Here is a 23,375-nt window from a genome sequence, read left to right on the forward strand (position 1 = left end):
AAGAGTCATGAAATTGGGGGGTTGGATTTGACTGGAAAGTAATGTTGGCAGTAGCTTTAGATATCATAATGGTCTATCGCATATTTGTTCTTCAAAATATTCCTTAACATATATCTAGAAATAAGACTGACTTTTTATTTCACAGTGCTCTAAAGCATGCTAAGTACTTTACAGCACAAATACAACAAGGGTGAAATCCTGACACCATCAAAGTCAATGGCAAAGCTCCCATTGACATCAGTGGAGCCAGGATTTCACCCCAGGTCCTTGCCTCAAAGAAACCTTTTCTCGTTTCCCTCATGTCCAAAGTTAGGTGGTAAAAGAGTGTAGGTTGTGGGAGGGCAAAACTTAAATATGATCATGTGGTTGCCTAGTTTAGTCCTGAAAGATTAATTTAAAACCTATTTTAAGCAAATAAATCTTACAAATGTACTCCTGATATCGAAAATATTCTCTGACTCTCCAATAAGGGATGGACTAGTACTCAAAGCCATATTCAGGCAACAAGACTTAAGAGCAGAACACCCAGGAATCTGAATGTTTAACACACCTGACACTTCTGATGTGACATGAGCTTTAGAAACTCAGATTCTCAAGTGTCCTGTGTTTTATATTCACTCTAAATCATTGATTATAACACTTTTGCAAACCACCCTGTCGAGTTCTGAACGGTCCTTTTGATAGAGTAAGATTGGTTTTAGTATAGTTGAGGCTTGTCGATCAAGTCAATGACCGCTGTACAAATGTCTTCGTTGACCAGAATACTGCTTATGTACATCTCCTCCTTGCAGTAATCTCTTTTGAAAATTTGGTATTCTGGATTTAGTTAGTAGTACAAATGGCCTTGAATAACCAAATTCAGACATGAACATACTTTTTGTTAGGGGATCTCTTTTTTCCGCTTTAAATATCATCGTTAGTAGATGCATTATAAATACCAAGAAATATAGGGGATATTCTGGTCATTAAACTTCTTTTTGACATTAAGCACTGTAGATAAATGTTATTGACATGTATTTCAATACAATTTTATAGCATTTTTACAACTAAACTGATAAGTTTGCCACTATTACAGAAATCAGTGTAGGCTCCAATAAATGATGGAGTAAAATTTCCTGTATAGGAAGAAAGTTTTGAGAATTCTACTGATGAAAAGTGCTATATAAGAGAGAGAGATTACTAGCTAGTCAAGGAAAGCAGGATGCCAGCCCCGTTTGTGCAGGCTGTATTTTTAAAAGTTCAGTTAAATATAGTTCTTTCAAATCTTGTAGTTCATTTTCATCCACTGGATGTTAGTTAGCATCTGGTCAACAGAATAAGGAGAAATATGTTCATAGTCTAAATCAGGATGCTCAGACACCTCTATACATTTAAAGTAGCTGTCTTTAAAGGACACTACGCAGTTAGGGCCCCAAGTTTAAATTTACTTTTTTTTCAAAACCGGTTATAAAAATATTTTTTTATTGCAAACTTTTCTTTTATTTAAACATTCCCTTGCAGTACAGTAGCTATATTTGCATTGGGTTAGTGCGCAAGATCAAAAAGGTGAAACTGATTGTAAACTGCCAGCAGAGGTAAAGCTGTATTTAAATTGGAGCTGTAAGCAGAAATATATGCTTTAGCCAGACACAAGTTATTGGGCTCAATGCAAGGGCAAATGGATGAAATTTGATGGCCTCTGATACAGGATACAGATGGTCCTTTCTGGCCTTAAGTGATATGAACCTGTGAATTGAGTGAGTACGGTTTCAATGTCCAAGCTGAATGTAATTCAAAAACATAAACTGTGAATGCTCTAAAGTATATTAGATAGTAAAATAATTTCAATATGAATAATCATAGGCCCTGATCCTGCAATCCATTCCACGCAGGACCTCTGTGCAGATTCTCAATGACTTCAGTTGGAACCTGTGTTATGCCGCTCAAATTGCAGGATTGGGGTTTAAGCTGGTCTAAGTAAAACAGATAAGAATTTTGTTTCAAATATTGATAGTGGAACAAAATCTGCTCGTGTTTACACCAGTGTAAGAGAGCAGAATTTGTCTGTATTTCTGTGTCTTTGATAAGCTTTATGTTTTCTGGATTATGCTGAAGTACAGTCTTGGACACTGCTAGCAATCTTTAAGAGTTCTGTAATGAATAGATCTTTCTACGCTAGCTGAAGATTTCTGCTAGATACAGAACCCCCACTTTGATGTAGAAAAACCTCAGGGGCAAGTGGCAAAGGGAGATGTGCCTCTTCTGTGGTGATCACAATTAATGAATCAGTTTAGGCTCTGAATATTTACAATAGGCTTTCCCATATGCCAGGCAAAGTAGAGGAAAAGGCCTCACTACTATAATGCATGTCTCTACTTATCAAGGTATGTACTACTAGGCAAACAAGCAGTGTTTTATTTGTATTTTTGCCTTAGGTAATGGGCACATTAGGTTCCTGGAACTTAAAGATAAGAATTTCATAGTTGAGAATCATGATGGCTCAGGAGAATTTTTATTCAGATACATTTTCAGTTGTTAAAATTTCATTTGGATGTTTATGGAAATGCTGTATTTGTCACATTGTGTCTGGGAGATTAAAAAGTATGTTTATACTCCAAAAAAACAGGGCAGTCAATGCATTGTAACAATGCAATCTCTTTTAATGTGTGTAATGCTGTAGCTGGTTCCCTGCCATTATCAGGCCAGTATTTCAGATTGCCAAAGCAGAATCATATTTTCTTTTTTTTTAAAAGCACATGGCAGGAACAAGGATGGCATTTTGATTTCTTTAGAGCAGAAATCTATTCAGATACTTTGTAAAGTACATGTGAAGTTTGGTTGCTAATGGAGGTAAGTCTGTTACACAACCTTTTGTGATAAAGTCTGTGAGAAAGTTAAACTAAGCATCTTGCCCATAATGGTTATTTTTGTGTTGGAGGTTCTCATTCTCTTTCATACTGTGTCCCTTTATTCAGCCACTTGCAAACAGATATTCCTCAGAACTCTCTGTTCCTATATTTCTCTTCCTATGACCTTTTTAAGCAGTCTTCCAAAGCAGGGCCTATAAGAATCGTCAAAATAGTTATGGGGAGGCCCTAGAGTCTAACATAAGAACCAGGGGGCTCTCAATGAAATTAATAGGCAGCAGCTTTAAAACAAACATAAGGAAGTACTTCTTCACACAACACACAGTTAGGGTTGCCAACTTTCTAATTGCACAAAACCGAGCACCCTATCCCCGCCCCGTCCCCGAGGCCTTGCCCCCCACTCATTACATTCTCCGTCCCTTGGTGGCTCACTCTCCCCCACTCTCACTCACTTTCACTGGTCTGGAGCAGGGATTTGGGGGACAGGAGGGAGTGAGGACTCTGGCTGGGGGTGCAGGCTCTGGGATGGGGCCAGGGATGAATGGGTTTGGGGTGCAGGAGGGGGCTCCAGGCTGGGGGGTGGGGCAGAGGGGGTTCTGGGATGGTGCAGGGGTTTGGGGTGCAGGAGGGGGTGAGGGCTCTGTCTGGGGGTGCGGGCTCTGGGGTGGGGCTGGGGATGAGGGGTTCAGGCTGTGGGAGGGGGCTGCAGGTTGAGGCAGGAGGTTGGGGTACAGGGGGTTAGGGCTCCATTGGGGGGTGCAGACCTTGAGGTGGGGAGAGGGCTTGGGGTGCAGGAGGGGGCTTCAGGTTGGGGAGTGGGTCAGAGGGGTACAGGGTGGGGGTGGGGGCTCTGGGCTGGGGCAAGGGGTTGGGATGCAGGGGGGGTGAGGACTCCATCTGGGGGTGTAGGCTCTGAGGTGGGGCTGGAGATGAGGGAGTCCAGGTGGGGGGGGGGACTCTCAGGGTTGTGGTGCGGGCTTATCTCTGGCGGCTCCTGGTCAGCGGTGCAGCAGCAGGGAAGCCAGGCTTCCTGCCTGTCCTGACTCTGTGCTGCGCCCCGGGAGTGGCCAGCAGGTCCAGCTCCTAGGCGGATGTGCGGCAGGCGGCTCTGCACCCAGCTCTCCCCTGCAGGCACTGCCCCCGCAGTTCCCAATGGCGGGGAACTGCGGCCAGTGGGAGTGCAGAGCCAGTGCTCGGGGCGGGGGCAGCATGTGGCGCCCTATGGTCCCCCTGCCTAGGAGCCAGACCTGCTGGCCACTTCCGGGGTGCAGCGCAGAGACAGGACAGATACGGACTAGTCTGCCTTAGCTCCACAGCACCACCAAGCGGACTTTTAACGGCCTGACCGGAGCATTTCTCTTTTCGAGCAAGGTCTCTTTTCGACCAGGCATTTCGGTCGAAAACCGGACACCTGGTCACCCTACACACAGTCAATCTGTGGAATTTGTTGCTAAGGGATGCTGTGAAGACCAAAAGTAAACTGGGTTCAAAAAAGGAATTAGGTAAGTTCATGGAGGATAGGTCCATCAATGGCTATTAGCCAGGATGGGCAGGAATGCAACCCCGTTGTCTGAGAACCAGACGCTGGGACTGGATGACAAGGGACGGATCACTCTATAGTTGCCCTGTTCTGTGCATTCCCTTTGAAGCATCTGGCATTGGCAACTGTTGGAAGACAGAATACTGGGCTAGATGAACCATTGGTCTGACCCAGTATGACCGTCCTTATGTTCCTAAGGAAAATCAATTGTCATTTACTGAGTGAATCTTCAATAGAAGACCGTATGCAGGGAACTGGAAAAGGCTTGTAATTCATCCACAGCATGTGATGGGGGCTAGGGAGGGAATGACCTGAGTCTCACATCATGTACATATTTCTCCCTGTGTATTTTGAGTGGTTAACTGAGTGGAACCTCTACAGCTTTGCAGGGTCATCCATCACTACTTTATTTCTCATATGTTGCACAAATGCTAATTCCTGAGTGTTGTTTGGAAATGGCAATGTAAAACAGATTACTCCCAAGAGTATTTGGCTGTTTTGTTAATGGAAAACTTAGCATTCTCTCTGTGCATGGACTAACATTTAATTAAGTGGGCTTCTTCAAAATTCTTCATTTAATTGTTCATATCCAGTGAGAATTCCATTTTATGAAGGTAATATGAAACTTAACTAATGGCTTTCCTGCCTGTGGTATATAACACAGGCAGATTTCGGTCTTAAATGGTTCTGGGGTCAAAGACAGGAATTCTCTCTCTCTTTTTTAAACTCCTGAGGGCTGGAGTCAGTAGAAGCCTTGCCTACACTAGGGTTTTTAGCCACTGATGTAGCTAGACAAGTTTGAAACTCTTTTGTGTAGGAACTGCTTCCTGGTGGTTGTACTAGGGTTGTACGGAGCTGGTCCCAGAGGAAAGCACACACTATACCCTCCTCAGGGTTGACACAGTGGACGTGCTTCCCCATGAGTTGAAGATATCTAGATGCTATTGTGCCACCTGGTTTTTTTTTTAAAAATTGCCACTCAAACTGCTTTGAGAGACTGAAAGGCACTTGTTCTAAAGTAATCACTGATCCTCCTAAAAGCCACTCCATGCCTGAGAATATCTATATATTGGTGTAAATCAGTGGGGCAGTTATCTCTTCTTTATTTCCTGCAGAATAAGTACTGCAGTTTCTTTGTACTTACAAGCAAGAAGAGCAAGGTCAAAATGAAAATATGGTCCAGGTTACCTTCATCAATAGTTTCCAGAATTCTGCATTGGTGGTTCCCTCTGAAAAGGCTTTGCCGCTGGGAATTGGTGGTAAGCGCTCAGTAACCCTAGCCTGGGAATGGCCTACTTTTGAAATAGAAGAAAACCAGCAATCTACCCCCCCAAGGCAAGCCCACCGCAACCCCAAGTACAAGACCACTCCGCAACACACACCCCTTCAACAGCCACTTACACTATCTAGAGAGAGAACACATATTGATAAGATTGATAACATCGCATGTCTCCTCACTCTCATGTGACTCAAACCATCTCTTGCACACGGGTGGTGCACTTGTGTGTTGGTGGGCAGACAGCTGCTGTATTTTCAACAATTTTGATATGTTGTTGCTTAAACCAGGGAAGGGCAAACTACAGCCCGCGGGCTGGATCCGGCCCGTCAGGGCTTTCAATCTGGCCCGTGGGATTGTCTTGCGCGGCACAGAAAACTGTACAGCATAAGTTCATGAAATTCGCTCCCTCCCTCAATGTGGAGGAAGATGTGCACAGCTTTTTGCCCCCAGTTATGAGTTTTACAAACTGGTTTAGAAAAACAACAAGTTTATTAACTATGAAGGATAGATTTTAAGTGGATTATATGGGATAGCAAACAGATCAAAGTAGATTACCTTAGTAAATAAGCAAACCCCGCAAACTGAGCTTAACACACTAGATGGGTAGGATATAAATTAGCAAATTCTCACCCTGAGTGATAAACAGGCTGGCAGATTCTTAAGGCACAAGTTGCCATGGCTTTCCCAGTGGCAGGTTTTCATACACAGGCTAAAGATCCCTCTAGCTTGGGACTTCCCACAGTTCAGTTCTTGTCCCTCAGGTGTTTCCAGGTGTGTTGTTGCAGGGAGAGTGAGGACCCCTCATGATGTCATTGCCCCCCTTTTTCGTGTCTTCCCACTTGCTGGAAAGCCCTTTTGCTGTGACCTGGGTTAAACACTTCCCATTGTGTAGTGCTATCTTGGAGAGGATTTTATTGTATACAGTTCCTGGGGTAATCCTTGTGCTTGGGTGCATTTCCTCAGGAGGCCATTAGCATTGTTTGGCCTTTTTACTGTTGTATCTGAAAGGCTGATTACGGATGCTTTCAATCTCACAACATGTTTCAGTAACACATACGTAGCCAAACTTCATAATTTCACATATGACGCTAACACATACAATCCAACAAGATATTAATGTCTAGCAGATAAAGACTTTCTGAATGATACCTCACAAGACTTACTTTGTACAAAACATAACTTAATTACATGACAGTGGTGTCACAACATCACCAGACAAAAGCTTCAAAATTCGTTTCCTTTTAAAAAATACATTGGACGTTCAGTGCAAAAAATACTTGTTTTAGGGTAAATACAAAATATCTTGTGTTAACACATTGTTAAGGTTTCAAAATTGAAGTGTCAGGCAGTGCACATTGTTTTTGTAACTTTAACTTGACTATGTTGCAGATCTACTGATGAGTGTACAGTATAAGTGCTAGGTAATTTTTCCATTCCTGTTTATCTTATTCACTGAGTAGCTTAATACATCACTGTCACGAAGTGTATTAACACTGGAAATTTTAATTTTTTGAGTTTCCTGACTTCTTATTAGTTTAACAATGTAAACATAACATAGCACTAGCAGTTTCTTTCAACTGAATTACTTCTTAAAACTCTCTCTGGAGTTTTCTTTCTGTGTTCAAATACAATTTCAGCATTTGTTAAGAAGCTCCAAGTGGGTGTTAAGTGATTCTTCAATACAAACGCTGTGGTGAAATCTACTCCCAGAACAATATACACTGTATAATTGCAAAGAGATCATGTAGTAGTAATTTCTCTTCCTTTGAAGATACAGAGAGTTACTGGTTTCCCAACCAAATTGCTATAAACAAAACTTGTAGAGCATGTTGGGAAAACCTTGTCTACCTTCACCCTCACGACCTATCTGTGAAAACATAACTTGTGTATTAAACTATGGCTTTAAAAATTAGATTTTCGGGATTCAGATGGAAAAACTATGATCCTTATAACAAATAGTTTCTTTTCTCATTTCTCTCCTTTCTTCCCCGTCCCCACCAAATTTTGTGTAGAGGACCTCTACTGTACAGGGCGGATGCTCTAGCACATACTCTGGGTTTTGCATCTGATTTCCTGCCCTTGCTGCGTGGCAGCCAGATCTGGTAATTTTGTTCATAGTGAAAATATGCACAGGCGTTGAACTGTAGCTAAATTTTACTACACCACCCTCTCTCTTTTCCTTCTGAAACCAAATTATATAAAACTTGTTAAAAGGTATGATTCACCCTATGGGCTGCACATAGGGTTGCCAACTTTCTACTCGCACAAAACCAAACACCGTTGCCTTAAGGCCCCGCCCCTTCTACAAGGCCCTGTCCATTCCATCCCCCCTCCCTTTGTTGCTCACTCTCCCCACCCTCACTCACTTGCTCATTTTCACTGGGCTGGCTCAGGGGGTTAGGGTGCGGGAGGGGGTGAGGACTCTGGGGTGGGAATGGAGATGAGGGATTCGGGATGCAAGGGGGGCTTTGGAGTGTGGGAGGGGGTTAGGGTGTGTACGGCTGGCGGTGCAGACTCTGGAGTGGGGCTGGGAATGAGGGGTTTGGAAGATGGGAGGTGGTCAGGGGTGCAGGCTCTGGGTGGCGCTTACCTCAAGCAGCTCCGAGAAGCAGGGGCATGTCCCCCCCACTGGCTCCTATGCAGCGGCGTGGCCAGGCGGCTCTGCGCACTGCCCCGTCTGCAGGCGCTGACCCTGCAGCTCCCATTGGCCGCAGCTCTCGGCCAATGGGAGCTGCAGAACCTGCACTTGCGGAGCCCTCTGGCTGCCCCTATGCGTAGTAGCCGGAGGAGGGACATGCTGCTGCTTCCGGGAGCCGCACGGAGTCCCGGCAGGTAGGGAGCCTGCCTTAGCCACGCTGCGCTGCCAACCGGACTTTTAATGGCCCAGTCAGTGGTGCTAACCGGAGCTGCTGGCGTTCTGGTTGAAACCCAGACACCTGGCAACCCTAACTGTGCACCTACATGAAGCTTTTTCTGAAAATCCCTAATTTCTAGTCTACGTCTACACTACACACCACTAGCAGCGACGTGTGGGGTATGTGTAGCTACACGCAGCAGTGAAAGGCTCTGGCAGGGTGGAGGCAGCAGTGAAAGGCTCTAGTAATGGGGAGCTGGTGGAGCCTTTCCTTGCTGCTTTTCTGCTGCCGGAGCCTTTCACCACTGCTGAAGTCATTCCCTGTGGTAGGAAAAGGCTCCAGTAGCGGGGAGGCAGCAGGACAATACACTGCTGAAAATAGTGGCATAGACCAGGAGGCATGCCTTGGGCGGCTAGAGAGCTGTATAGGGTATGTACTCAAATACACCCTTGGAGAGTGTGAATATGTACTCATTCTACTTGCCTAAACCAGGCCTGACCGTGTATACTGCTATTTGTACCCATGCTAGGGGAGCTACCCGTGTATATACACTACACCTCTGAAAGAAGGTACACCCTTACTGCTGCACCCACTAGTTTTAACTGTTTGTGGGCCAGTCTCTCATTGCTTTGTGGTATGCAACTTACCTTCCATGCCCCTCCCTCCTCACAGCCTTATAACTCAGTAGGACTGGTCTTACACAGACACAGATCCATCTACCGCTGAAAGTATTTCCAAATGTTGCCTAGCTGATGGTTTTTTTTGAAATGCTGAAAGGTAGTTCACAGTAGTTGTACAGACCGGGGATGTCCTCCTCTTTAGAAAAGATTAAATTTATTCTTATTTTGCCGAAAGATTGTCAGACACTAATTGTAACAGGTAACAAAAATCAGTGAGCAGATGGGTGTTTTGAAGTCATTGTACATGAACATCAGCAAAAGTAAGTTTTGATCAAGTGTGATGTACCAGGGTACAGTCCATACTAATGAGCAGCTGTGTCACCCCTGCCCTGCAACCTAGGGTGCCTTACAATGCCTTGCTGAAGTAGCTCACAGCTGTGCCGCTCACAAACAGCTTCCAGCATACAAGGCACATTAAGATTTTTTGTTACCGGTAATATAGTGAATGTCAGGGGGCGTAACCTTTACTGGCTTTATGCAGTCTGGATAAATGCCTCCGTTTTTTTGCCATAGGATTTTGGGGGAGTGGGATCACTAAAAGCCATGAAATTTTATTCTAGACATGCGCATACACTTTTCAGGGACCTACATGACCAGCTGAAGTCTATCAAATTGTACACATGTGAGCAATATGTAGAAAATGAATGTGAACTAAAGGATTCTGTTATGTGACTACTTCCAAATAGGAAATTATATTCTTCTTCCTTTCAAGTCTCTTGCAGTTCTCTTGAGTATCACGCCTGCAAGATTGAAATTAACTCTCCCTTTTTCAAGAATGTTTAGGGCATTGTTTGGAATCCTGTAAGCTTTTCAAAATAATAGTAAAAAGTTTTAAGTTTGCAATGACAATCTTTCCTGTTAATGTTTCAATGCAGTGTACTTGTGAGCTCTTGAATTGCATATTAGATTGGGAAAATGTGACTGTTCCATTTCAAAATGCCTCTGTGTACAGCCCTGTGCAGTCAGCTTCATAACATGTATTTTTGAGTCCCTGCTTCAAGAGCTTCCTTGCTAATTCAAATACTTAGTTATCTGACAAAATACAGAAAGTTCCATTAAACTATTGTAAACTAAAATATGCTCTTAATACAACTTTGAACTTCCATGCTAATGAGTTGCAGATTTCTCTGGCAAATTCCATTTTAGCACAGAAAGTGCTGGCTCTGCAGTGATAAACTGTCTCCCCCACCTCTTTAAACATTTATATATAATATATATATATCCACAGATTGTGACTCACTGTTAGTTTCAATCTTTTTCCTGGCAATGAGGATGTCTCCAGAACTCTCTGCCTTTTCTGTATCACTTCCTGAAATCGGGAACTGGGAAAAGCATCTACAGAAAATTACCAGGCTTGAAGTCTGGGGTTTTCATGTACTGGTTGAAATGTTTGAGTCCATTCCAGCTTTTTCCTGATTGTTCCAGGAAAAAAAGTTACATAGGCTAAGTCTGACCGGGTGCAGTTTGGCACTTTCCCAATTAGCTGTATTCTTTCACTGCCCACGTTTAGTATACCACAGTGTTTACGAAGGAGTTGTCCTGTATTCATTTTGGCTGAAATTCGTTTGAGATCGATTGTTTTGATCCACGCTAAAAGAGAAATAAGGTTTTCAAAAGGGAAATAATAATAAATAATAAATGCCCCCCTCCCCCCCTTACATTTCTCAGCTTCCTTCCATACTGAAGTGGGTGATCCTAGACAATAAAAGGCTTTGTTTGGAAGCCTACTCCACCAGTCTGGCCTGGCTCTATTTGTGACCTATTTAGTTTTAGGAGGGCATATTAGCTGCTTTGTGCAGCTTCATCCTTTCAGTGTTCCATAGTTTAGGAACTGCTGATAGAGAGTTAAGGGCAGAACTAGCATGTTGTGAAATTGAACAAAACTCTTGAAGGCAAATTTATGTATATTGAGGAGGAAATAGTGGGGAACTCCTGCTTTCCCCTAGAATAGGATAAGGAAGGGAATTTGGGATGATAATATAGCTGTTGTATAGCACTTTTCATCAATGGATCTCAGGACTAGGAAAGTTGGTATCTTTGGAAATTATCCACTTTTAGCAAAATGTTGTTTTTTAAATGGGCATGATTGTTTTACTGGGCTAGCCTACACTAGAAGTGCTACATTGGTGCAGCTGCGCTGTTGTAACACATTTGGTGAAAATGCTGTGTGCCGACAGAGAGAATTTAGGGAGGTGGCTTATTCACACACCCGAGCAACGTAAATTATACCAAAGTAAGGGGTAGTGTAGATTTGGCCACTGACATGGACAGAGATTTAAACCTGCGAATCTCAAAGGGAGCTGTTTGGTTCAAAAACAAACCACTCACCTGTGTGAAGGCTGTTTCTTCATTTGTAATTAGAGGGATCGATTCTAATCTTGCTAACTCCTCCTTCACACTCCTATAGCTCTTTTGAAACCCAACTGTCATCTCTGTGATTTACCCTGAAGTAAGTGAAATCTGAATCGGGCTCAGGGTAACTCCAGTGACTACAGAGTGGGGAGAGGTGTTACATGTGTAAAACCTCACCAATGTGCTGTCAGTTCCCAACGCTGGAGAAATCACTCTTGTGTGTTTGTGAATAGGTAGATTTCTGCCAGAATATTGTTTCACTGGGTGTAGTTGGATCGTGATTTAAGGACTAGCTGGAACACACAGCTTCTTGCTTACATCAAATGAGGTGAGGGGGGGAGAATGGGGGGAATTCTGTTGCTCCAACAGAGCCTTGAGGAAGTAACAGGATTTTTTCCCCCAATCAGAGGTAAGCAGGAGCTTTGTGTTCCCGTTTATCACTGGGTCATGATCCAAACAGGCTTGCTAACCAAGTGATACTCATGCAGGAGTCAGTCCCTTCACAGCATGGGACTTTTAAATGATGATTAACATTCGCCCTCTTGGCTCACGATCCCCCACATTCAAACCTTTATTCAGATTTTAGGTGGAAGATGTCCAGCTTCAAACCATCTACAATACTGCTTTCTGAGAAGAGCACTCCTGTATATTTTGTAAGGTTGCCTTTTTTGGCTAGCTGCATTAAGTTTCCATTTATTAAAACTCATCTTAACTGCACCAGTCCTTATTTTACTGAGGAGACTTTAATCTATTCTGTAAATTAGGTCAGTCTTAAAATTTTACAGCTTTTTAATTATTCGTCGTCTGGGCCAAACTTCAACACCAGTTCAGTGCCTCTTGTCTTGACTCATACAGTTACCTCAATTCAGACTCTCACTTCCAGAGGGGGACAATGTTTACAGTCCAATCTTCTCATTACCATGGAGTTTTCATGAGTTTCTGCTTCCAAGCATGTTAAGGGTTGCATAGCACAACTTCCAGATCACTTAACAGTAACTTCACCATTGTTTATATAGCAAATAGCATTTATATTGAATGAAGAAAGCATAGACTGTAGCGGACTGGCCAAAAATATGTCAGAAATAAACCTCCCCCTTTCTTGAATCTCTCTGCCTTCTTTGAAAGAGTGTGATTAATAATCTCCTCCTCTTCCTGCCATTTCTCCCCATCCCAACTTCCAGATGTAAATTTAAGTCCTATTTAATATAATAATGACAATGTCCCATTTCTCCAACAGCAAAAATACACCCACAAAACTGATCAGTAAAGGATACCAAGTTTGTTCTTGAGCAGGAGGCTTGAATATAATAGAACTGGAATGTATCAAGGCATAATTGTGTTAGGACCAGTTAGGTGAAGGTACTTTTTGTTTGGAGTAATTGCCTGCTCTGACTAGAAAGAGGAAAAAGTCCTAGGGGTGGCAAGGGGCTGAGCACTATTGAGTTGGCACATCAGGTCCTTTTCCCTAACGAAAAGGTACATGAGATGATAAGTAGGATGGTGGAACAGATGCACAAAGGAAAAGCCTCAACACAGATCTGGCATTTATACATTCATTTTTATTTATGTGACATGTACCCCATGGTTAAGGCCCGTCATTTTCAGTTTTTATTTTATTTAATGTTTCCGGGGAGTTTATCACTACAGCAACAAAAACAGGTGAAAATCGGTGCAAAATTATTACTTTTTCTGGGTAAATATCAGGGTTTATTGTGGTGGACAGAAGGACGGGAAAAAAGTATTCAGTAGGTTAATGCTTTGATTAAAAGAATTCAATGTGGTTTGCTGCAGAACTAAAACTGAACTCAAACCACAATACCACCTCTGAGTTTAAGAAAACAATATATTTCTAATCCCCAAATAAAACTTTTCATTTGAATAAACAGTTTACTGTTGTAGATTTAGAACTATTAGCCTATAAATATTTACATTTAACAATTGGCCATACCATTTGCACTATGTACACTCAACTTTCATCCTTTTCTCCTGATTTTTTTAAAACTTTTGAATACTTCCTTGTGTTTTGAGACGTATTCTGATACAGATTTTTGTTTTCTTCCCATTTTAATATATCAAATCTTTAAACCATTATCTGCTAACAGCTTGAAATGTGACGTGGTAGATGTGCGATTCATCAGTACGTTCAGATGTGTTCGCACTTAGAGCTTGAGTGCAGGCCTGTTTGTTTGTGTGTATCTTCTAGACTAATACATAGCCTTACTTCAAGAGGCAGCTTTGCATATAGACGCAGACTAATGTATTATCGTAATACATATATCTCATGCAGTGTATTGTATTTTCCTAATGCAACAAATTATTTTTTTATATATTTGAATGATACAAAAGTAGGATGAAAATCAAGAAAAAAACCAAATACTTTTTGTAAAACCCATAATTTTTTCGTTAAAAATTGGTTTAAACTGAAAATGAAGGGGCTTACCCACCAACTGTGTTCCTTGTAATGGATGCATTTTAACTTGGCAAGGAGATTTGTAGATGGAGTTTGAAAAATTAACAAATCTGTCTTAGCAAAATGTGTACCTCCTAGGTGTGCATTCAAACACCCATTTAAAAATTGGATGCAGTGTTTTAAAGGCGTTGTGGGGTAGTGTGTCAGTGCAACAGTGCCCCCTCTGGCCATGCATGGCACAGCCCCTGGGCTCACCTAGCCTAGCGGGGCTGTCCATCTAATTCTGGTGACCAGGAGTCTGAAAAGCCTTTCTCCAGTGCCAGGTCCATTGGCAGTTGATAGGGGAACCCAGGCCCGCCCACTCCACTAGGTTCCAGTTCAAGGACCTCAAGTTAGATAAGGAAAATCAGGGTTCTTCTGTCTCAGACCGTGCCTGCAGCTGCTTCCCCTGGATCTCTGCAGGCTCTCTAGCCTGTCCATCGTTCATCCCCTCCTGGGCTGTTGTTTCTGGTCAGCTCTTTAGTAGTTTGCTGGCAGGAGCTCCTTCCTCTAACCTGCTCACTCCTCTGGTATCCACCCACCCTTCCGCTTCCCAGCCCTTTTATCCTTCCAGCTGCTGCAAGGCTTCCAATCAGCCTTGGCCAACAGCGCCTGTATTAATTCTTTGGTTGCTGGCCCAGTGTGGGGTACATACACCCCATGACAGGCATTCATTAGGCAGCCTTGATAAGCTACAAAAGAGTTAAAATAAAAGAAGAATGAACACTGCTGTAGAAACTTAGAGCAGCAAGGTTAACTATGTTATCCACCTGGGTTGGTTTTGACCTAAGAAGCCCTGTATGCTAAGGCCCTGGCTATTTTAGGATATGTCTATGCTGCAAAAAAAGATTTGCAGCAGAGTCTCACAGCTCAGATCAGCTGATTCGGGCTTCCACTATGGGGCTAAAAATAGCAGTGTAGACATTGGGGCTGGATTGCAGGTTCTGAAACTCAGTGAGGGAGAAGGGGAGGGTCTTGGAGCCTGGATTCAAGCTGAAGCCTGAACGGCTACACTGCAATTTTTAGCCCCATAGCCTGAGCCCAAGTCAGTTGACCTAGGCTGAGACATGCTGCCTGGGGAGTCCTTGTTTGCAGTGTAGACGTACCCTCAAAGGCACTTCACTCCATGTTGGTACCATTGCAGTTGACCTAATGAGCTTGTCTTCAATGCTTTAAAAAAAAAAAAAAAAAAAAAAAAGGGCAGCTGCATTTTTTACTGAAGGGTAACTAATGGGCGTGAGCTATCCTGTGGTAAAGACACAGTGAAGATGAGCCCTCCCCTCCGCCCCACCCTTTTTTTTTTTTTTTTTTTTTAAACTGTGAGGTAAATTTGCTGCTGTCAGTCTGCGGGGGAGCGGGGAGGAGGCAATAGGGCTGACCTCAGTGTGTTTACTTCAAGGTCAATCTAAGTGTCTTGTCTTCACTGGGTTATTGCCTCCCGATAGCTTATGCGCATTAGCTACTTCGAGGTAGAAAAACACAGCTCCTTTAGCAGTGAAGACCAGCCCAGTGGCTTTGGATTTAAACAGGAGAGGATCTGGTGGCATGTTTTCTGTGTGGAACTCTGGTCAGTTGACAGTGGAGCATGCTGCAAGGTCTACTTAGACAATTTTTTTCCTGAGGGGATTTTTTGGTTGGGATTAAAGTTGCATTTTACTTTGCAAGGGAAGGGGGGCGGGGTCAGGTCTGCACTAGATTTTCATTTTGTAGTTATTTTATTTGTACTGCAGAGAAACCAAAGTGTCCATTGTGCTAGGTGCTGTACAGATTCATAGTAGGAGAGAGAGTCTGTCCCAAAGAGCTTACAATTTAAGTTTAAAACAAGACAAGATGATGCAACAAACAAAATGGAGAGAATGGACAGGGGTTAACAGTGAAAGTGTTGTCAACTCTCTTTTTTAGTCAGAAGTCTCATGGTATTTGGTATTAAAGCCCCAGTTACTACAGTCAGTTGATGGTTACGTGAAAATCTCAGCTTTCATTTTAAAAACAAACAAAAAAAAGTTTCTAGTCTGTGGACAAAAGCTTAACAAAATTGAACTCTGAGGCCCCCAAACCAGAAAGCAAATAAAAAGAAGCCCCAATTAATTATTTTTCAAATCTCATGGTTTTTAAGACAATATCATGATTTTTGAGGACCTGACCAATTTTATGTATGTATGTCTGTATTTATTTATTTACTTGGGGTCGGCAACATTATGGTTAGAGAGAGATGCTCACTGAGATGGTTTTACAGTAATTTAAAAATGTATTAAAATATGAATCAATCTGTAAAGTTGTTGATTTAAAATATATAGTAGCTAGATGTAATTTTCTCATCAATGGTTTAACAAAATTCAGAAATAAATAGTACAAAAAATTGTCCACCAAAATGTCTTACATTGGTAAGAGCATGTGAACTCTCGTACCCAAAGTTTCATAATTTTAGTAAACGCTTATTGATTTTCAGTTTTGCACGCTTAGGACTCTAGGCCTAATTTACTTTCTGTGACTGCCAGGCTAAAGAATACTCTCGTGAAACATTAACTTTTGGCACAATCTAAAAAAGCTGCTAGGGAGAAGCTATTGCAGTGCATATATTTCTCACTTGTTGATACATGTAGGTGAGATGTTTTTGCCTTGCTCAAGAGAGGAGACAGTTCTTTTTTCTCTTTGTCTAAACACTGCTTATGAAATATGATGATTTTGTTTAGTAATTGAGCTTCTTTGTAAGGCTTAGTTAACAAAAATTTAATCTCTCATGTCAAACATTTGTGTATTAATACTGTATGTTGAACACTTCTGAGCATGTTCAGAAGAACCAAAGGTATCATTTTCTGTGTTTGTGGAATATACCTAAACAACTATGCTTAAATCTCTCCTCCCACTCCAACAGCGAGTTGCCAGAATCCCTAGGCTTTGTCTACATTACACAACTTATAGCAACACGGCTGTGTCGCTACAGCCGTGCTGATAAAAGTCGTGCAGTGTAGCCGCTGTTTGTCGTCTCTCCTGCCAAGAAAAACTTCCACTCCCAACCAGCGGTGTTTGCATTTGCATTGTCAGCAGGAGAGCGCTCCTGCTGACAACACGCTGTTCACACTGGCACTTGTTGCGGCAAAACTTTTGTCTTTCAGGGTTTTGTTTGTTTGTTTGTTTGTTTTTTATAACACCTCTGAAAGACAAAAGTTTTGCCATTCAGTTGCCAGTGTAGACATGGCCCTATACAAGGTGGGTACCTTTCTAGAAGTTTAGGGTGGAATTTTTCAAAAGCACCCAGTGCTTGATTTCAGTGGGAGCATAGTCATGCAGGATGCTTTGGAAAATTCAACTGTTAACCTATAACTTAGTTCAGTCAAGTCCTAGATATATCAGCATAGGGAAAGCTTTAATTAGGGAAACTAATCTTTTTTTTTTTTTGCTTCTTTTTATAAACCCACCTCATTCTCTACCTTTTTAATATTGTTATGGCAAAAGGTGCTTAATGGTTGCATAATCACTGAGATGGAAGCACCTAGGATGAAACTCCCCATAAAAAGAGTTAAAGATGCCATACACAGTAACCACAACCCAACACATCATTAAGGGTATTGTTATTGTGTGGGTTAAAACATTCTCCTTTGTCTGGCACTTGAAGCACTGAGGTTCCAACTTCCTTGGTACTGCAGAGCCCCAGGTTCACTTTTCCAGGTCATGTAGCCTTGGTGAGCAGCCTGGGATTAGGAGTTCCCCAGGTGTAAAATTGAAGGGATTAGTCTGTAAAAAGAGAGATTTGTGGGGGGCCCCTCAGAAACAAGACAGCTGTTTCTGGGGACAGGGCAAAAAGTGCCTTGCCTGAGGATTCTGGAAGAAGGATTTGCCTGTGTGCCATGTGTTACCAAACCTGTTGAAGGGTTACAGGACTTGTGTACATACTGTAAACAATCAAATCTCATTCAGAAGATACCTGGCTTCAAATTACAGATTTCTGTTCCAGACAGAAATTGACCAAATTCTGCTACCGCTGGGTGGTAATATAAATCTACAGGCTGCTGATCGTGGAGAGATGTGCACTTTTACTGGCCATTGAAGTATTAAATAGGAATATGGTGAGAGAGCAGAAGGGACTGAAATGTCTTTTTCATTGGCCTCTTTGTGCTATTGAAATTAGAAAAATAAAATAACTTTCTCTGACACTATGGAAACCTGTCTTGGTTTCTGTATTGTTCTGGACTAAGATCAGACTAAGGGTACGTCTTCACTACCCGCCCTATCGGCGGGTAGCAATCGATTTATCCGGGATCGATATAGCGTGTCTCGTTAAGAAGCAATATATCGATCCCCGAACGCGCTCACCGTCGACTCCGGAACTCCACCAGAGCGAGCGGCGGTAGCGCAGTCGACGGGGGAGCTGCGGCCATCGATCCCGCGCCGTGTGGACCCCAGGTAATTCGATCCAAGATACTTCGACTTCAGCTACGCTGTTCGCGTAGCTGAAGTTGCGTATCTTGGATTAATTCCCCCCCCCCCCCCCCCCAGGGTAGACCAGCCCTAAGGGTTATCCAGCCACCTGTTTGTTTTAGCTGCCTGTGGGGACTGGAGTCTGCTTTGTTTTCCTTTCCGCAGGATTTCCCCATCAGGAAGTAATAGCATGCCTATGGACACAGAGATTTCCTTACAAGGTGTATAATGTACAAGGAAGTTTTGATTCAAGTAGTCACAAGTATTGAGTAATGGAGCTGCTGATTCACAGGAGAGGGTATTTTTTGCAGCACGTGGGACTGATGTATCAACTAGTCAGCTTGCTGATACTTTAAACACAGACATAGCAAAACTTCAGTAATTTTCATGTCTTGTGTACACAAGGAAGCTATTGCAAAATAAGCTAGGGTGTGGATTTAAACTGCAGTAATTTATTCTTCACTACCTCCTTGTGCCTCTAGGTTAATCCATTTTCAGGCTATTCCAGGCTATTTCCCCTATGTAGACAAGCCCTTAGTTATCTCCCACTCTGAGTGCTGTACCCTAGGGGCTTGATTCTCTTCTCACTGAAATGGCAAAATTTCCATTGCTCTTAGTGGGAGAAGGATCAGGGCTGGGTATGTTAGATGATTTTTACATTTACACTTACACAAGAAACCATTCAAGTTAACTTACTCCTCCCAAGCTTCCACAACAACAGTTAACTTTTAGGGCATGTATATGGGGGTACTCAGGAAAGTGAAGGGGAATTAACTTAAAGTATGAAGTCAATGCACATACGCCCTTAGGAAGGCGCAAGTTAGCCATAACTGTCTTATTCAACTTACTTACGTTTTAACTCATTGGTTACTGTAGACAGCAAAACTTTACTCCTGCTTTGTATCTAATCATATCAGTTGGTATATTTTTGAATCTTTACTTGATTTGATAACATTCAGAGTGGAAATTGCAACACTTGTGCTCTTACAGTAATTCAGCATTCTGCCTATGCTTCTTACATGTTGGGTAAATAGTCACATATCCCATAAGCACATCAGAAAAAAATTACTTCTATCAAAGCTATTTCTGCCCTCAAATATTATTGGTTTTGGCTTGCTTTTTATCTCTGTCTGTATTAGTATTGTTTCTTTAAAGCTCACTTGGTTCTCATGAAATAATGCTGTGTTTTTAATTTTCTTTGTAGGCGATAGAAATTTTGCACCTAATGATCCACTGGAGTTTAAGTCTCATCAGTGGTTTGGAGCATCTGTGAGGTCTAAAAATGATAAAATTCTGGTAAGTCTTGCTTGTAATGTTTTTCGGACACTTCTACAGGAAAATACTGCAATGAAAGGACTGTGACAATTCAGAATTAAACTTAGCCTTGCCATCCAATTTGAGTTTCTCATTAGGAGTTTATTGGCTGGCTTTTCTTCTTGTGCTAGGGAAAGTCTAGTATAATTCATGAATTAGTGGATGTTGAAGTTATTTCTGAAAAATTCCTCTAAAGCCCTTCCAACAGATTCTTTTATGCGAGTTTTACACAGCCTTCTATCAACGAATGCACATTTCTAAAAATACAAGTGGACTTTTCCTTGTCTAAGGTTGTTACAACTGCCCATTGTGTAGGCAATGTGATGTACTTCTACTAAAAGCAGTGCTTTTGGATCTTTTTTCCTTGGGCATGCAGTAGAACAATGGTGCAAAGATCCATCCGACCTGCTCAGGCGTTCTGAAGAGAGATCTGTTTTATAGACTGTCATGTCTTTTCCTCAGGCCTGTGCCCCCTTGTATCATTGGAGAACTGAAGTGAAACAGGAGAGAGAGCCTGTAGGAACTTGTTACCTTCATGATGGATCTAAGGCTGTTGAATATGCTCCCTGCAGATCGAGTACGTATAGACGGTTTTGTTGTTTAACTTAGTAATTTCAGTTTCTCCTCTGTTACACCAATTTTATGTATATTTGTGGGGAGTAAGAAGAGAATCTGTTTTGTGCCTTCCCTCTTTTTCCATGGTCAGGTTGGCATTTGTGGCAATTGGGGAAGAGCCTGACCCAAAGCCCCAGGTCTGGGCACTCCTGAACTTTCGAGGTGTTCAGGATTTGCATTCAAATTTCACAGATGTCGGTGTCTCTCTCTCCACCCCCCACCACTCCCACCCCCGTTCCCTACAGTGGATCAAACTAAGACCATGGATCCAAATATCCCTGAATTTTGGAAAATCCAGATATGAATTTCACAGCTCATTGATAATTGTTGCGGCATCCAAAATGAGCCCACTTTCCTTCTGGGATGTGGCTGTTGCTCTGTTGCAACCCCCAATGCATGAATTTCTGAATCTGGAATTATTAATGTCATATTAATGCTCCAATTGATGCTCCTTTTAACTGTATGAAATGTGCCAGAGCAGATTAAAGTTGCTGCCAGTGAACTACTGAAGAAGAGAATAACTAGGGTACTGCAACATATTATGAGTACAAAGTGCCCTGCACAGAACAGTCTCACTTCTGTGCTGCTTAGCTGTGTCAAATAACACCCTACTTTTAGTTGCTAACATTTTCAAAAGTAGCCTCTGGTTTTTGGTGCCTTCGTGTTTTTTGTACTCAATTTCAGATATCATGGGTCTATTTGTTTGAAAGTGCTGAGCACCACAAACCTTGGTCATATCAGTGGGGGCTGTGGTGGCTCACACCTCTGAAATCAGACCCAAGATGTCTCAACTTGAGCACCCAGAATAAGAGATTACTTTTGAAATTTGTTACCCTATTTCTTTAACCTCCTTTTGAATCACAACACTGACTGAGAAATTCTGCAGAACAGCAGGAAGTGCATTCCATAGTCATCCAACATAAAAGCATAAACGTCTATGTCTTAAACTTAACGAATATTCAACAGTTATAAATAAGGGCCTGTCATATTACTGCCCTAAAGCTGTATATTCAGGGGATTAACTCAGTCATAAAATCTCTCTCTGGGCTGAATCCTAGCATGGGAACTATCAGCCTGGAATGCTTTTCTCTTCTTCTTCTTCAGACAACCCTTGAAATATATTATAGTTATATAGCTTTCTGGTGGTGGTGTGGTTTTTTTTGTTTGTGTTTTTGTGTTTTGTTTTGTTTTTTGCATAGAAAGAGAAAAATATGTTCCTTTTTCCAGATACGTTACATCTATTTTTCCCCAATACCTTTGGAATTTAACTCAGCAGGAATATGGAGTTACCATTTACTTCTATTCAGATAGGCCTAGAACTAATCCTAAAGGTATTTGATTATGTGTTGAAGAACAGGAAGAAATATCTGCCTTGCCATATTAGAACAAACTATTGAAGCACCTAACTTGGTATCTGACCTCTGGCTTTGACCACTGCTTCAGAGAGAGGGACAAAAATCTCCCTCACACCAAACCAAAAATCACCTGGAGTTCAAGTTCACCCAGTCCAGGCTCTGGCCATCCAAGGATGTTTGAGCAGGATGGGTCAATGTAATTATAACCATCTTACCATTCCCTGTCACAAAGTTTAATTTATCACTCTCTCCCCATCTTTTTTTTGTAGCAATTATTGATGCTGATGGACAGGGATTTTGTCAAGGAGGCTTTAGCATTGATTTTACAAAGGTATGTGATGCTCATTGGATGTAGCCTGTTTTCACAAGTCAGCAGACAAATTACAGCAGTTCCAACCAATACCTGATATAGGCATGTATCTATTTTTTAAACTAAAGATCCATCATTCCTAAAAGTAAAAATTAAGTAAAAAAAGTAAACTAATTGAAAAGTTTGGAACAAGCCATCATTATGAGCCCTGATCCTGCAAGGTGCTTAGCACCTAAGCTCTGAAAGATCATGCCCTACATAAGTACCCTGCATTTCCAGCTTCTGTCAATGTAATTTTATTAGACACTTAACCATACACTGGTCACTTCAAGTCACTAAGTCAGTTCTCTTCCAGAAATTACTTGCTCTGAAAGTGACAGTGTAACCCCCTCTTAATAACTCCATTAGTAGACTGTGCTTGTAGACCCAAATCACTGCTGCTTATTGAGCCACAGCTCTAAATTTTCTGTATCTTCTTGCTCTTGTTCTCTTCCTTATGTTTTCTTTCTTTATGTATGTAGGTTGCTGTATGAAAATGTGTTTAAATCCAAACATAGAAAAAATGTTTACAAAGCTAAGCATCACATAAAAAACAGGACTTGATCCAGCAACACGCATAAGCACATGCATTGCTGTAAGCACACAGGTAGTCCCAATGACTTGAATGGGACTGCTTGTGCTTAAAATTACAAACATGCTTTGCTGGATCATAGCCATACCAAGTACAGGAAAAGCTGTGTTATCTGGCACTTTGCAAACTAGAAAGCTCTATAATTCATCCTTTTGGGAGGGGTTGGGGGGCGTGGGCTCTGGGAGGGGGTGCAGGTGCGGGAGAGGGGCAGTGGGTTGGGGTGTGGGAGAGGCTTCAGGGTGCTGGATCTGGGCGGCACTCACCTTGGGCAGCTCCCCACAAGTGGTGACATGTCCGGAGAGATGCGGCCAGCGGCTCTGTGCACTGCCTTCGCCTGCGGGCGCTGCCCCCACAGCTCCCATTGGCCGAGGTTAATGCTCCTAGGTGGAGGAATGGCCACAGGGGCTCTGTGCAGTGCCCCCACCCTGCCCCGAGCGCTGACTCTGTGGCTCCCATTGGCCAGGGACTGTGGCCAATGGGAGCTGTGGGGGCAGCGCCTGGAGGCGGAGGCAGCATGCAGAGCCGCTTGGCCGCACCTCTCTGGACATGTCGCCACTTTTGGGGAGCTGCCGAGGTGAGAGCCGTACAGATCTAGCACCTTGAAACCCATCCCGTGCCCCAGCCCTGAGCCCCCTCCTGCAGCCAAACTCCCTCCCTCTTAGTTAACTGGAATTTTTGACTTAACCGTCAACCCCCCATTCCGCCAACATGCTGGATAACAAAGCTTTTG

General features: G+C 42.5%; 1 protein-coding gene across 1 annotated transcript in view; it reads left to right on the forward strand.

The window, feature by feature from the left end:
* Positions 1-23,375, forward strand: part of ITGAV (integrin subunit alpha V) — an 82,119-nt gene that overhangs the window by 13,856 nt on the left and 44,888 nt on the right. The window contains exons 3-5 of the mRNA XM_024201142.3: positions 19,625-19,716; positions 20,197-20,311; positions 21,974-22,035. Coding sequence (XP_024056910.1) covers positions 19,625-19,716; positions 20,197-20,311; positions 21,974-22,035 — 269 coding nt within the window. The remainder of the gene's footprint in view (positions 1-19,624; positions 19,717-20,196; positions 20,312-21,973; positions 22,036-23,375) is intronic.

This window comes from Terrapene carolina, unplaced genomic scaffold (genome assembly GCF_002925995.2).
Source record: "Terrapene carolina triunguis isolate 2854851 unplaced genomic scaffold, T_m_triunguis-2.0 Scaffold62, whole genome shotgun sequence".
Classification (NCBI taxonomy): domain Eukaryota; kingdom Metazoa; phylum Chordata; order Testudines; family Emydidae; genus Terrapene; species Terrapene triunguis.